General features: G+C 49.0%; 1 protein-coding gene across 10 annotated transcripts in view; it reads right to left on the reverse strand.

Annotated features, from left to right (window-relative positions):
- The window catches only part of LOC118231930 (glutamate receptor-interacting protein 1-like), a 211,741-nt gene that overhangs the window by 550 nt on the left and 199,101 nt on the right, over window positions 1-12,090 (reverse strand). For 8 of the 10 annotated variants that reach the window (XM_035426311.1, XM_035426307.1, XM_035426309.1 and 5 more), the window contains 7 exons: window positions 11,564-11,703; window positions 10,489-10,674; window positions 7,110-7,272; window positions 4,836-4,874; window positions 4,408-4,519; window positions 2,774-3,013; window positions 2,295-2,441 (listed from right to left, as the gene is read on the reverse strand). In XM_035426311.1, the coding sequence (XP_035282202.1) occupies window positions 2,295-2,441; window positions 2,774-3,013; window positions 4,408-4,519; window positions 4,836-4,874; window positions 7,110-7,272; window positions 10,489-10,674; window positions 11,564-11,703 (1,027 nt within the window). The remainder of the gene's footprint in view (window positions 1-2,294; window positions 2,442-2,773; window positions 3,014-4,407; window positions 4,520-4,835; window positions 4,875-7,109; window positions 7,273-10,488; window positions 10,675-11,563; window positions 11,704-12,090) is intronic. The other 2 variants (XM_035426315.1, XM_035426306.1) reach the window with 1 other exon arrangement.

Here is a 12,090-nt window from a genome sequence, read left to right on the forward strand (position 1 = left end):
TGGAACAACTACACTTTTCTATTTTTTTTTTTTTCCCCCCAAATTTACTCACTGCATGTAATATCATGTAATATCACTTTATGATAAATGTATTTCTTAAATAGGAATGAATTCTCCTTCATATTTTATTTTAGATCCTGTCAGACAACGTGGGAAATAAACCAAATTTTAAGCTGTACATTTTGCGTAATTTATACCTGTATTTTTCCCAATTTGGAAATATCTTAATTTAAGTGTACTAATAACTAGATAGTAGTTAATTAGACCAGTATCAGCTAAACTTGAGAGTAGAAGACAATGATTTTTTATCTCATTATTACATGTGGCAGTAGTTCATCCGGAGGTATGGGGGTGACCTGAGTTTACACTCATTCTAGTGAACTCCTGGGACTTTCACGCAGTTCTATTAGCACCTTTCTGCAATTCCCCAAGACTTTTTTTACTTCCTTTCGCACCCTTGCAACTGCGCAGTGCGTGCCATCCATTTGGAAACTTGTCAAGTTGTCAAAGAAAATGCAAACAAAGTTTTAACAGCGCAATAACATTTACGTAAAACTGTAAGCATTGTGTATTTTAACATCCTGAAACGCAACGCGTAGTGTTAGCAACTGTACTTTAGCTAATTATGTCATTTGCACCTAGTTGTAAACTCTGGTACTTTTTAAAACAAGGACAGACTGCTCTTAGCTTTTGTCCTCAAAAGATGATTACAAGTCTGCCTGTAATGGAAAAGAAGAAAGTCGCACGCCCAGGTTCCTCCTTGCTGTTTATATTAAACCAACATTTTGAGACTCGCCTTCATTTGAAATATTAATCTCTTGGCTTAAAAACATGCCATTATAAAATGTCCTTTTTGCATTGCTTTAATTGTGTTCATTTTTATTTGCATTTCACTTGACAAATTTTATTGAGGTCAAATTACTTTAGTGAAGTCTTCAATTAAATTATGAACTGTAGTTCCGTCACCTGGTAATACGTCACTAGAAGTATACACCATAAAGCCTGCACAACGCTGTTACAATCATCACATAACACCTGCCGTTATCAGCGCTGACAGCCAATTACAGCTTATAACAAGTGTCATACCACCTCCATAATGTATACAGCAAATTAAATACAGCAGGTTTCAAAATATGTGTTATTAAGTGATTGCGGTATACATTATGTCAGTGTAACAGCATTTTTGTGAGCTGTAATATGCTGTCAATGCTGTTTATGCTCAACATAGCATTTGTTTTCCAGCTTTTGGTAAATAAATGGTAAATTGGAGCATAAAGAGAGAGCAGCGTTCTCTTTATTTGTAATAATCTGATCGTCGGTCAGTCGGTCAGTCGGTTACTGGTGTGTGCCCTCTCCTTCTGCATGGCACGCGTCACACCGTGCTTATGACTGTGTAATGCTGGTGTGTAGTTACGCCATAAAGTCACATTTTACTCAATCTGTATTTAAAGCAGGCGATGGTCATGGAAAATGTATCCCTCTTAAAGTGGATCACGCAGTTTCTTAAAAAAACACAAAAATGTTTTTTACAAGAGTAATCATAAGTCACTCCTCAACGGTACAGGGCAATGTGAAATGTTAAAATGTTTTCATGTAACTGGTCGCATTTGTGTCAGACACATGATCAAAGCTTACACTGAGATTCTTCTGGACTTGCTAAACCTAGGGAATGTGACACGTGATGCACACACAATTGCCTCAACAAGTAAGATTGTGCCAAATGAGCCGCTAAGCTAGTCGTTATTAAAAAGTTTTTAAAACATTGTTCAAGCATACACAGCGCTCAAAGCACAGAGACCATTTGAGAAGCATGTTCACACAGGAAGGCTGTTCTGACGGCAGCTGACAGAACCAGACGGGGAACTCTGCGTTCAGCTGCTGAGGCTCGTGTGAAGTTCAATGCTCATGCAAAAGGAGACGGACATTACACCCAGCACTGCTACGTTGAAAGAAATGGCACATTCTTGCGGGACTGTTTAAATTTATTGCCTCATTGTTTAATGCACCAGGGCTGAGTCAGACGACGTCGCAAGTGCCAGTGAGCATAAATATCGCCCTGTCACTCTTATCTTGCGCCTGATTAAGTGGTAATTGACTGACTGACAGAGACGATTGGCGTAATTAATTGAATGATTGTTTGACTTGTGGCCTGAAGCAGGGACTCTGTCAGTCCCCTGGTGACGCAGGGCTAAAACACACCCAAGATCTCCTCTCGACACAGAGGAAGCTGCCGCAGTGTTGGATTCTGGGTAATGCAGTCGACGCTGACCGGCGAGCACCCAGGCGGGCGGTACCTGTAGCAGTCTGTCGAAGGCCTTGAGCCCGCCCACCTCGGCCGGTCCGCAGGGGCGGATGTTGTTGACGTAGACCCCCTTGTCCAGGAGCCCGTCGGACACGCTGAACCCAAAGTCCTCCACGTCCGTCTCTTTGAACAGCGTCACCTGCGGAGGGGACAGCCAGCGAGGGGAACGCGGTTCGGCTCAGTACAACCCGAGACAGCCACGCAGAGCCCCTGTCTCTCTAAAGCGCTGAGCGTGACGTCGAGGCCTCAGCCTACAGACGCGGCGCAAGGCCTCGGGAAGAACGGGAACCAAGCAACCGTTGCCATGGCAACCCCTCCCTCAGGAAAACAGCCCAACTGACAAACTGAGCACAGAGCCCATCCCAGCAGGTTTTGGCAGACAGACGTCGCCCTCTAGTGGCCGTGTCAAAATCGCAGGGACCCGACCTGGGTCCGGTTCTCCCCCCGCCCCGCTCCCCCACCCTTGCGTACCTTGTGCAGCTCCGTGGGCACAGGCGACAGCAGGTCCTTCATCTCCTGCCTCATCTTCCTCATGGCGAAGGACTTGCGGCCCACGTCGCTGGGCAGGGTGTTGCTGCGGCTGGCGGGGGCGCTGGGGGGGCGACTGGTGCTGCGCTCCTGGAAGCTGGACTGCCGGCCCAGGTGGCTGCGGGGGCGGGGCGCGGGGGGGTCGTGGTTCAGACTCAGGCTGCTGCCCGACATGATGGTGGCCTAAACGGGGGGGGGGGGGGGGCGGGGGGAGGGAGGACAAAACGCTTATGCAGGCAACCACACACACAGCCACACAAACCCTCCCTCTCAGAGCAAAAATTACATTATTTATATTTATTATTTAGCTATTATTATATTCTTATTTTAATTATCTTAATTGAAATTCGCTAAATGTCTTATTTTTCATTATTTTTCAAATTTCTATATTTTAATGTATTTCTTTATGTGTATTTTTTATCTTATATATTCAGGGCACAATGCTCTCATGCACATTAAAAGGAAAATAAAAAAACCCTCTTGGTTCAGTGACAGCTGGCCCATAATAATTCTCTCATAAGCATTTGTTATTTTAATGTTGTAATATTTTTTTGTGTGGTGACTAAAGTTTTTTTTACTGGGGGCAGTAACTGTGGTGTGTGGATTTTATTACCATTCTTCAGAGCGTCTCTGTCTTGCACTAGCATTATTTATTTGGATGAGGGTGCATTTTATTCTTTAGTATTTTAATGTTTGCACACAGCCACCGATTTATGGGTGTCGCAGACTTAAAGATAATCACGCGTGCTTTATTGCTGGCCAGAATGCAGCTTCGGGAGGAAAACTGGCTTATTAAATCATACCGTGCATTAAAATAAACAGCGCTATTAAAATAATTTTAGATGAACCCTGACCCAGCTACAGAGGAGATGTAGCTCCAGTTGTATATCAGTGAAAAGTGTGCCTCTCCGTTTAATGCTCACAGTTTTTAATCAGTGATTCAAAAAAAGAGAACCTTTGTCTTTTATAATAAAGAGTTTGAGAAGACATAAATTAGCATGTTACTTCCTGGTTCATACGCAGCGTCATAACATTGGGCATTAAATCTAAGGAATACGTGACCTTTTTATTTGCAGTATTCCAAACCTATATTCGCATGAACCACTGAACAGTAACCAATATGCAACAAATGGTGTGCGTGCCCTGCGATAGACTGGCAACCTGCCTAGGGGGTTATTCCTCTCTCTCGCCCAATGCATACTGGGATAGGCTCCAGTCCCCCCACAACCCTGACCAGGAATAGGTGGGTTAGATAATGGATGGATTGATGGATGACAGGGGTTTGATGATGAATGGATACCAGGGGTTTGATGATGGATGGGTGGATGACAGGGGATTGGTGATGGATGGATGAATGATTGATGAATGGATGGATGGATGGATTGATGATTGACAGATGGATACATTGATGGATTGATGATGGATGGACAGATGGATGGATGGATTGATGATGGGTGGAGGAATTGATGGATGGATTGATGATGGATGGATGGATGGCAGGGGTTTGATATTGGACGGATGGATGGTTGGATGGATGGATGGAGGGAGGGATGGATGACGGGTTTGATGCACGCTACCTCCAGCTCCCTCAGGATCCCGGACTGGCCGCAGGTCTCCAGGTCCTCCAGCGCTTGTGACCAGAAGTTCTCCTCCTGGTCGGGCTCAGTCCCATCATGCCCCACGGTGAACCTGCGGGGTGGGGAGTGGGGACGGGGGGGGTGATTGAGAGGAGCGAGTTTAACATCACGAAAAGGCCGACGAGGGGCACCATACACTGATCAGGGCGACGTGGGGGGGAGGGGGGGGGGAGTCAATGGTCAGCGCAGGCATTGATTGGTGGTGGGGTGCTGACACGCACACAGAGACACCTGGAGGGTTTGGACACACTGAGATGGATGCGCCATGCTGGGCAGAAGGCATCCCGGTGGAGGACTGGCTCTGAGACACTGAGAGGGGCTGTCTGCCGTTAGCACGTTAGCACGTTAGCAACGCCTCTGAACCTCACCTGCTATCTGTGATAAAGCCGGTGGGTAGCGATGTGGTTCTGCAGATGCCAAGGAAAGAGAGTCTTTGATCAACAACATCAAAGAGGCCAACCCAGAATAACCTCACAGACAGAGACACTGACCTCGCGGGACTCCACAGGCCCTTCACAAACCCGGAACACAACAATTCAGCAATAGCTACAGGAATTACCCTGGGAAGAAATGTTTCAAAAGGGATGGCATATTATGGTGAATACGCTTATTTTTACTTCTTTTTTTAACTTATCCTTGTTAAAAGATAGACTCAGTTGTGGATGTTCTCAGGCTGATCACTGTACCCAGCAGGAGAATATATCTCTTTTAGAGGGTATACAGCAAAAATGTTGAATGAATATACAAATATAAATGGTTAACAACAAATTAAATTTCATTTTCTAGCAGACAGGAAAAGCAGTTTTTGTCACAGTTAAAAAAAACAAAACATTCCTATTTTTCGCAGAAAACAACCATTTGAGTTAAAAAAAATAAATGAATGCATACCTATTAGACATGCATTGACATGGACCATACAAAAAAAGTGTGTGTGTGTGTGTGTGAGCGTGTGTCTGTGTGCGAGTGTGTGTGAGCGTGCAAGTGTGTGTGTGTGAGTGTGTGAGTGTCTGTGTGTCTGTGTGTGTGAGCGTGTGTGTGTGTGTGTGAAGCATGCAAGTGTGTGTGAGTGTATGTGCGTGTGTGTGAGTGTATGTGAGCATGTGAGCATGTGTGTGTGTGAGCATTACATTACATTACAGGCATTTAGCAGACGCTCTTATCCAGAGCGACGTACAACAAGTGCATGTGTGTGTGTGTGAGAGAGTGTGTGTGTGTGTGTGAGAGAGAGTGTGTGTGAGTGTGTGTGTGTGTGTGTGTGAGAGAGAGTGTGTGTGTGTGTGAGAGAGAGTGTGTGTGTGTGTGTGTGTGTGTGTGTGTGTGAGAGAGAGTGTGTGTGTGTGTGTGTGTGTGTGTGAGTGTGTGTGAGAGTGTGTGTGTGTGTGTGTGTGTGTGTGTGTGAGAGAGTGTGTGTGTGTGTGAGAGAGAGTGTGTGTGTGTGTGTGTGTGTGTGTGAAAGTGTGTGTGTGTGTGTGTGTGTGTGTGTGTGTGTGAGAGAGTGTGTGTGTGTGTGTGTGTGTGTGTGTGTGTGTGTGTGAGTGTGTGTGAGAGTGTGTGTGTGTGTGTGTGTGTGTGTGTGTGAGAGAAAGAGAGTGTGTGTGTGTGTGTGTGTGAACCCCGCGGAGCAGGAAGCAGTGTGTAATTACACCTCTGACTGATTAATTAGGGCCCTGTCGGCTGACTGATGCAGCCGGAGGAGAGGTGTCAGCCCCCCCTTACCCCCCCCGCCTTCATCTGGGCTCATCCATTAGGCTCCGCCCCCCCTTACCCCCCCGCCTTCATCTGGGCTCATCCATTAGGCTCCGCCCTCCCTTACCCCCCCGCCTTCATCTGGGCTCATCCATTAGGCTCCGCCCCCCCTTACCCCCCCGCCTTCATCTGGGCTCATCCATTAGGCTCCGCCCCCCCTTACCCCCCCTCCCCCCGCCTTTATCTGGGCTCATCCATTAGGCCCCGCCCCCCCCATTACTCTGCCTTCATCTGGGCTCATCCATTAGGCCCCGCCTCCACCCGTCGGCCAGAGAGCTACAGTCTTCAGAAGACGGCATGTGCAGCATACACACAGAGTAATAAAGCTACAGTGGAAGTAAATGCTTGTTCTTTAGGGAACAAATTCATCCAATGAGACCCTGAAAGTAGAATATTGTTCCATTTGGGTGCTAATATATACTTTTTACAAGCAAAAGTAAGGTACAACTGAATAATTTACTGCTGACTAGGGGTACAATTTTATGTGCCTATAGGGTACCAGCCCAGTGACCGGTGTTTGTACCTCTATAGTAACTTTCATAACTTTTTTTCTGAGAGTGTAGTTGTTTCTCGCCTCTATGTGCGCAGACTACAAATTAACCATTTATCTGTCTTTATACCCATCCCGGCTTCTAACCATCCATCCATCCATCCATCCATCCACAAAAGCCAGGATACACACTTTTAAAAGGGTAAAGAGGTGGAATAAATGTTTCTGTGGCTGTAAAGCTGGGGCACACCAACATTCCACATTTAACTTCTAAACTTGCCCACTGCAGGCAGAGGTCACAGTGCTGGGGGCCTGCTGGTGCTGCTGCAGGTCAGGAAGGACCGCGCGGGGGGAGGGGTCAGGTCCAGCTCTTTTGGGGGGGGGGGGGGGGTGTGCACCCACGTACCCGCTGGCGATGGGGCGGTCCCAGTCGTCGTCGCTCAGGCCCAGGTCCTGCAGGACGTTGCTGCTCCTCTGGAGGGCGCTGACGGGCGAAGTGCTGCTCCGGGCCTTGGCGCTTCTCCACTCGTGGCTGTGGAAGCTGTACCCCGAGGCCTGGTACCCCGGGACTGACCCCACACAGAGAGAACCCACACACTTAAACCCACAGACTGACCCCACACAGAGAGAACCCACACACTTAAACCCACAGAGAGAACCCACACACTTAAACCCACAGACTGACCCCACACAGAGAGAACCCACACACTTAAACCCACAGACTGACCCCACACAGAGAGAACCCACACACTTAAACCCACAGACTGACCCCACACAGAGAGAACCCACACACTTAAACCCACAGACTGACCCCATACAGAGAGAACCCACACACTTAAACACACAGAGAAAACCCACACATTTAAACCCACAGACATAAACCCACAGACAGAACCCACAGACATAAACCCACAGCAGAACCCACAGGCTTTACCCACAGAGAGAACCCACAAGTGTAAACACACAGAGAAGAGCCCCAGAGCGCCTGCTCCACCAATCACTGGGCTGTGCTGTGGTGAACATCCCCAACCAAGCACTTAACAAAGAAAACATGTTTTTCCCCACTTAGTGAGGACAGCAACTCCCATAAACGGACGGCAACAATGTATCTCGAAGGCTCCTGCCTTATTGTTACATCAAAGTGAGCACATCTGAAGATACAACGTTGCAGTCCATTCGTGGGATCTGAAGTCCTCACTAAGTAGGGAAAACATGTTAATTGGATTTTTGGCATATCACGAAAACATAGCACAGAAATGGAAACTGCAAGTAGACTTGGGCAAATCAGCATTACACAAAGTCAGGCTTCTCCAATTACAGAATTACAAGAAACTGATTACAGTGCACTTTTTAAGTTGGCTCAACTCAGGCTCTGTGGATTACAGATTCTAAGCTCTGGTGACGGGACTGTTATTCTGGCAGAGCCCCAGATTTCTACAGCGCAACACCGCCATTTCATCAAGGCCAGGAGCACGGGCCAGAACTCAGAGAGGCGCGGCAGGTTAGCCTAAGGCTTTCAAAGCAGGAGCATTCAGGCATTACTGGGAACACGAGACAGAGGGGAGAAATGGCCCAAAAAACAGTGGGGTCTGTTTACTGCAGACCCTACGCATTAGCACAGAACAAAATAACGCACCGTAGGAGAGGCAGTACACCCTGTCGCCCACTAGGTGGTGTTCTGATCTTCTGTTCAGACTGGAAACACTCTGACAGCACAACCACTATGTAGGCAAAAGGCTAATTTTGGGGTATGCATTAGGGCACTTGAAACGTTACCAAACAATTTTGGTATTTTAAATCCTGTTGCTGTACCCTAGACATTTTGAGCCCGAAATTGTTTCAGGAAAATGATCAGTTAGCTATGGCAAAAGGATAGCAGCGATCGCTACCATTAGCGTAGCTTCCCCTGCACCCCCTTCCCCACATTGAACTGCCCATTCAGACACTCATCATCAGAAACTCGTTCGGCTTCCTTCTTCCAACTCGATCTTAAAGAGGAACATCCACGGCCACTGTGAGCCGTGATTCTTCTTAACCACAATTGTTGCGCTTCAAAGCTGCTCAGCCAATCACATTTGCTAAAAATAGCTGCGGGGGCGAGTATAAATGATTTATGCTGATATGCGTTGTCTCTCTCTCATCCGCTCTCTCGGCACACCTGTGAGAAGCGATGACACGCGATGCCCCAGCTCCAGGACGGCTGCCCGGCCCTGTTCGTTACGGCCCCCGGCTTACTATGCCAGATATCATTCCACCACGAACATGGCGGCAGCGTAAAGAACGGGTCTGACGCCAGCGGGGACCGCCAACGACTAGACGACACGGCGCCATTTAACACGGGTGTGATGTGTGTGTGTGTGTGTGTGTGTGTGTGTGTGTGTGTGTGTGTGTGTGTGTGTATGTGTGTGTGTGTGTGTGTGTGTGTGATGTGTGTGTGTGTGTGTGTGTGGGGGGGGGGGGGGGGGGGGAAGTCACTGTTATCTACATCACAATTCATAACCCAAAAACAAAACAAAACCAAACAAAAAAAAAAGGGCAGTGGTGTTGGAATTGTTGCCCGATGGCGGGAAGCTTCCTTTTGTTCACAGCTCGCCAGGAGCACCGCGGCTCGCCACGACCGCCATCGCGGGGAGGAGGCGGGTTAGCATTCCGCGTGCGCCGCGCGGCTAGGGCCAGGGCCGCCGAACAGCAGGGGCCGCGGTCGCTCTCTAATCGCCCCCGGCAACGCAGCGGAACTGCTAAACGAGGCCGGGAGATTCGCTGAGTCAGCCCGCTGCGGAGTCAGGCGGAACCTGCGTCTCCGCGGGTTACGGGTGGGCGGGGTTTCATTTGCGGCCGCGATGGAGTGCGGGTGGACGATATTGTGACACTGCCATGATGGGGGGAAGGGGGGGCATGTACTGGGGATAATGAGAAGAGAAGGGAGCAAAGGAGAGAGGGAAGGAGGGAGTGAGGCAGTGGGAGAATGTTCTGGAAAGGCCCCATTGGTCTAGTGCAGGGGCCTGCAGCCCTGGTCCTGGAGAGCCACAGACTCTGCTGGTTTTCATTGTTACTCTGCACTTAATTACGCAATTAGAGAAGCTGATTACACAGTTACCTCACTTCACCTGGGTACTTGAGTCTGAATTTCTGAATTGAGTGCTGATTCTGAGGCGGAAACAAAAACCAGCAGAGCTCACGGCTCTCCAGGACCAGGGTAGCAGACCCCTGGTCTAGTGCATACGATATACACTGTAATGCAGCTAAAAGAGGGTGTGGCTGCTGCGAGGGTTTTGGGATGTGAGGGTAATGGACGTGATTAAAGCTTGTTAGTTAACGCACAGGTTGCAGTTTGCTCAGAGAGTCAGAGACTCAGAGACTCAGAGAGTCAGAGAGTCAGAGAGTCAGAGAGTCAGAGACTCAGAGAGTCAGAGACTCAGAGACTCAGACACTCAGAGACTTAGAGAGTCAGAGACTCAGAGAGTCAGAGAGTCAAAGACTCAGAGACTCAGAGACTCAGAGAGTCAGAGAGTCAGAGAGTCAGAGACTCAGAGAGTCAGAGAGTCAGAGACTCAGAGACTCAGACACTCAGAGACTCAGAGAGTCAGAGAGTCAAAGACTCAGAGACTCAGAGACTCAGAGAGTCAGAGACTCAGGGACTCAGAGACTCAGAGACTCAGAGACTCAGAGAGTCAGAGAGTCAGAGACTCAGAGACTCAGGGACTCAGAGACTCAGAGACTCAGGGACTCAGAGACTCAGAGACTCAGAGACTCAGAGAGTCAGAGAGTCAGAGACTCAGTCTCACCCGGGTTACTGGCGGCAGCGTTGGCGGAGGAGCAGTCCCAGGACTCCACGGTGCTGTCCTCGCTGGCGACGCCGGCGGTGTAGAGGTCCGGCAGCTTCCCCGGCTTCGGCAGCGTCTGACCCTCGTCCTCCATGTCGTTCAGCTCGGACATGTGACCCGAACCAGAGGACGGCTTGGGGCTCGCGACTGCAGGGAAGAGAGAAGGGCGGTCGGGCGTGTGCTCATTAATGTGCACAAAAATGGGTGTCCTCACTTACCCACAGACTACCTTAAATAATCCCAGGTTCCATTTGAATATAAGATGAATGGGCTTGCCACATAATACATAGTCCTTATTGTACAATTACCTGATAGTACAACCTCCCTGATAAATATACTTTAATTTACACTGTCCCTGATAAATATTCCTCTTTGTAGAACATCTCTGATAAATATTCCTGATTGAACAATGTGCCTGATAAATATTCTTCAGTGTAAAAATGTCCCAGATAAATATTCCTGATTGTATGAGGTCCCTGATAAATATTTCTGATTGTATGAGGTCCCTGATAAATATTCTTGATTGTATGAGGTCCCTGGTAAATATTCTTGATTGTATGAGGTCCCTGGTAAATATTCCTGATTGTATGAGGTCCCTGATAAATATTCCTGATTGTATGAGGTCCCTGATAAATAAGTTCTAAACTAACTTTCTCCGCTTATTCGTCCGGCTGAGAGAGAGGAAGCCCCAGACGGTTCGACGCACACGCCCGCTCGAGCGTGTCAGCGGCACGGAGCGGAGGTACAGAGCGGAGGTGCGGAGCGGAGGTACAGAGCGGAGGTGCGGAGCGGAGATACAGAGCGGAGGTGCGGAGCGGAGATACAGAGCGGAGGTGCGGAGCGGAGATACAGAGCGGAGGTGCGGAGCGGCGGTACAGAGCGGAGGTGCGGAGCGGAGATACAGAGCGGAAGTGCGGAGCGGAGATACAGAGCGGCGGTACAGAGCGGAGATACAGAGCGGAGGTGCGGAGCGGCGGTGCGGAGCGGAGATACAGAGCGGAGGTACAGAGCGGAGATGCGGAGCGGCGGGACTCACGCTCGCCCTGCTTCTTGATCTTGAGCGTGACGGACTCTCCCGCCATCTGCAGCAGGTGGATGGCCTCGCTGAGCGGCTTGCCCTTCAGGCTGCTGCTGTTGATGGCCAGGATCCGGTCCCCGACGTGGATGGCGCCGGTCCTGCTCGCCGCGGTCAGAAAGACAGTCGGGGTCAATTACCGGGCGAGAAACGCGACGTCTTTCGCACGCAAAACCCTCAGAGCGCGTGCGGCAACAGCGGGAATAACACACAGAGGTGGAGAGTCCAGGGGCCAGAAATCAAAAGTCCAGCCTTGTGTTACTTCCACCCATGAAGTCAGCCAGCTGATTTCACCAATCAGTTCTGCCTCCTGGCTGTATCAAATACAGGCGGCTGGAACAAAATTCTGAACCTGGATTTTCCACCTCTGAACACGGCCAGCATTGCACCCGCGATATGAAAACACAATTTTGTCATTTCTGTCGCCGACTGTCTGACTTCAAGGTGGCCGAATATCAAAATGTTTAAAAGTCGATGCGCAGGATCAG

Source organism: Anguilla anguilla, chromosome 7, assembly GCF_013347855.1.
Source record: "Anguilla anguilla isolate fAngAng1 chromosome 7, fAngAng1.pri, whole genome shotgun sequence".
Taxonomy (NCBI): domain Eukaryota; kingdom Metazoa; phylum Chordata; class Actinopteri; order Anguilliformes; family Anguillidae; genus Anguilla; species Anguilla anguilla.